This window comes from Lolium rigidum, chromosome 4 (genome assembly GCF_022539505.1).
Source record: "Lolium rigidum isolate FL_2022 chromosome 4, APGP_CSIRO_Lrig_0.1, whole genome shotgun sequence".
NCBI lineage: Eukaryota > Viridiplantae > Streptophyta > Magnoliopsida > Poales > Poaceae > Lolium > Lolium rigidum.
The window spans coordinates 147,346,656-147,350,258 of NC_061511.1; the positions used below are offsets into that span (position 1 = coordinate 147,346,656).

General features: G+C 61.2%; 1 protein-coding gene across 1 annotated transcript; it reads right to left on the reverse strand.

The window, feature by feature from the left end:
- Nucleotides 1-727: 727 nt before the first annotated feature.
- Nucleotides 728-1,441, reverse strand: LOC124649620 (auxin-responsive protein SAUR32-like). The gene has a single exon (XM_047189217.1). It carries the CDS (start codon nt 1,194-1,196, stop codon nt 855-857), a length of 342 nt encoding a protein of 113 aa, XP_047045173.1. The 5' UTR covers nt 1,197-1,441; the 3' UTR covers nt 728-854.
- Between the last annotated feature and the right edge of the window lie 2,162 nt (nt 1,442-3,603).

Genomic DNA, 3,603 nt, shown 5'->3' on the forward strand with positions numbered 1-3,603 from the left:
TGTTTCAAAACACCACTCCTGTTATGACAACCACCACTATTATTGTCTTATAAGTTATAACTAATTTTGGTAGCTAGATCTGAAGCTATATCCATATGTAGAGATGATGCTAAAACTACTATTAAAGCTAGAAGATATATGCCAACTCGGTATAATACTAGAATATGCTCAACAAGGTGGAGAAGGGAATATAATAAAGGATGCACGTCAATTTCAGTTGTGCCGTCCAATCTAAGCCATTTTTACATATTTATTATTTCGTGCAAGATACGCAGAAATTTCTCATGTAAAACAAAAGATAGAATTACGCTGATTTATTTATCAGCATTCCTTGATCTCTTGGAGAATTAAACTTCATGCGCGCATGATAATCCACATCCACAACTATTTTCTCAAAGTTTCCATGGTAATTTCAAGTCAAAGGCTGGCTCGGCTTATACCCATTTTAACGCTGATTCAGTTCGACCTTAATAATATGCTAATCCTTCACACAGACAAGTCGCAGAAATTTAATTAACAAGCCACTTTTTTTTCTGCAGAGAGCAACGAATCAAAGCATATGGACAAAGGAGAAAAGATGATTTCATATAAAGCTAACAATTACTAGTATTCTGTCTTTACACTTGAGATCGATCACAATTTTTCATCATCATCAACATCGAAATCTTCCTCCGACTCTCCCCGCACGAACCAACGGAAGCTACCGTAGCAGGCCAACGAAAGACGGGGAACGGTCGGGGAAACGAACCAGCACGGACGAATGCTCTCGACTAACGAAGCAATTCACCGTATAAACAGCAAACATCAAGAACTCGAGCCATCGAGCGCCCCGATCTGTGGTTGGGCCCATCCCGTCAGTCGCGGAAGCAGCCGACGAAGCGCGGCAGCTGGATGTGGCTGTTGCTGTGTCCGGCGGTGAGGGTGGCGCCGCAGTTGTCCAGGTCGACGAGGTGCAGGTGGTGGTCGCCCAGGTCGCGGTCGATGAGCTGCTCGACGTGGACGAAGCGGTCGACGCGGCAGGGGATGGCGATGGCGCCCTGGTGTCGGAACCCGTACTCGCGCTCCGCCTCCTCGAGCAGCGCGGCGAAGAGCGGGTGGCTGAGGTGGCCGAGCGGGACCGCGAACCGGCGCTGCTCCTCGCCGTCGGCGCCCACGCGCACCGTTACGCACCCCTTGGGCGCCGCCCTGTGTGGCATCGGAAGCGGGGCTCTCTTGGCTGGTTGTGGTGTGGGAGAGGTGGAGCAGAAGCCTCAGAAGACTACGCGGAAGGGTTGGGGTTAGGAAGAGAAGGGCCAAGGGTCGGAGCTGGAGATGGCGAGGCGGAAGACGGTGAGGGAGGAGTCGCGGAGGGAGGTGGGAAGGTTGGACATGGTTGTCCTTCTTCTGGTTTTCTTTCTTTCTTGTAATGACGATCGATGGCGATGGAGGATGATGAGGAGGAAGGGTAAAGACGCGTTTTAGGGCATCTCCAACCGGGAGACCCAAACGCAAAAACGGACTCCAAATGGGTCCGGATGGGTCAAAACTGCACCCAGCGGGGCAACCCATCCTAAAAGCGGATGCTCCCGGTGTCCGATTTGACCCAAAACTGACTCAAATTTGGGAGCAATTTGGGTCGAGGCGGACACGAGCGCGCGTCCATTCTGTCCGGCCGGACACGCATTCTGGCCCATTTGACAGAGAGACAAAGGCAACCAAATGGACCCCGCAGCATTCTCTCTCCTTTGTCCCCTTTCTTCCAGGAAAATCTTTGGTACAGCCGCCGGAGTTTGGCTCGCCTCGTGGACTGCCGCCGTCACCTACTCATGGAGGCACCCGTCGCCGCCGGCTCCCTTTTTTTCACACCTGCCGGAAGTCGCCGGAGGCGAAACAAGCTCCGCGCCCCCGGCGAGCTTGGAGCCGCGCCGGCGACGTCGAACGGGGCAGCGCCCGCTGCGAGCTTGCAGCCACAACCGGCGGCGTCGAACGGGGCAGCGCAGACTGCTCGGGCGCCTCGGGTGCGCCTTAAGGGCGGCGGCGAACGGGGCCGCGGCGGCGGACAGGGCCGTGCACGCGGCGAGGACGGGGCCGCGCCTCCATCCGGTCGGCCGCGTCGACCACGGATGGGGCGGGCACGGCGTGCACGGGCGAGGGCGGCGCGGCGCCGGCCGCGTCGGCCACGGAGCTCGCCGCGACGGGCGTGCGCGGAGCTCGCCGCGAGGGCGCGGGCACGGGCACGGGCGGGGCGGCGCTCGCCGCGACGGTCGTGCGCGGAGCTCGCCGCGACGGGCGGGGCCGGCCGCGTCGGCCACGGGCGGGGCGGCGCTCGCCGCGACGGGCGGGCGGAGGTCGCCGGGGCGGGGCGGAGCTGGCCGCCACGGGCGCGGGCGGGGCGGCGCTCGCCGCCACGGGCGCGGGCGTGGGCCGGGCGGAGGTCGCCGTGGCGGGGCGGAGCTGGCCGCCACGGGCGCGGGCGTGGGCGGAGCTGGCCGTGGCCGGGCGGCGCTCGCCGCCACGGGCGCGGGCGTGGGCCGGGCGGAGGTCGCCGGGCGGGCGGAGCTGGCCGCCACGGGCGCGGGCGGGGCGTCGCGGAGGTCGCCGGGTCGGGGCGGAGCTGGCCGCCGGCGTGGGCGTCGCGGAGGTCGCCGCGGCGGGGCGGAGCTGGCCGCCACGGGCGCGGGCGGGGGCGTCGCGGAGGTCGCCGGGTCGGGGCGGAGCTGGCCGCCGGCGTGGGCGGGGCGTGGTCGACTATCTCGTCTTGCTCCTCACCCATCTCCACCGAGCTGGCCAGCTAGTACAGGAACAGCGATTTGAGTCTGTGCGCGTTGGGGAACAAAAAAAGAAACGGACGTGCTCGTGTGTCCGCGTGTCCGGAGACCGACCCAAACAGCCCAAAACGGACGGTCGAACGCGTCCGTTTGGGTCGCTCGGTTGGAGATGCCCTTATAGCCGCTACCCGGTGCGAGGTTGGTGACCGGCGCTGGCCGTTTTCACCCGACCGTCTCCATTACCCGAACGAACGGCCGGCCGCGTGGAGGCCTGACCGACCTCGATCGCGTGGGCGGCGGCCGCGTGCTGTTGCTTCGGGAGAAGGAAGGAAGGAAGGGAAAAGGAAAAAGAAAAAAAAACGAAATGTCTAAACTCGTAGCTAAATGACCCTTGAATTTTAAGTCATGTTCTTTAGATAAATGACCCTTGAATTTTAAATCATGTTGTTTATAGATCGGCCGGTCACCAAGCTAAATTTTAAATTATGTTGTTTAGCTAAATGACCCTTGAAAATGAAGGAGCTCAGTAGGGTGATGCTTCCTTCTTCTCCGGCGCCGGTGTGCCCCCACCGCCACCACCGGCCAAACCGCTGACATGCCCGCCCGTGACCGGCGAGCTGCCGTGATGCCTCACCGCCACGCCCCGTCAAAGCTCCTCCTGCGCCGGTCCATCGCCGCCCAGGCCATCCCTCTAAACCCCGCCCCTGGCCTTCTTCTCTGGTGCCGGCACCCCGCACCCCCACCCTAACCCCTAAGATATATCTTCGCCGTCACCGGCTCCAGCTCGGCAGGCGTTCCCCTGCCCCTCCCTCCTCCCGCTTGATGGTTGCTAGGTAGAAGACGACCATAGCCGCAT

Excerpts from the sequence above, each read along its gene's own strand:
- LOC124649620 (XM_047189217.1), bottom strand. The coding sequence starts at position 1,196 with ATGCCACACAGGGCGGCGCCCAAGGGGTGCGTAACGGTGCGCGTGGGC.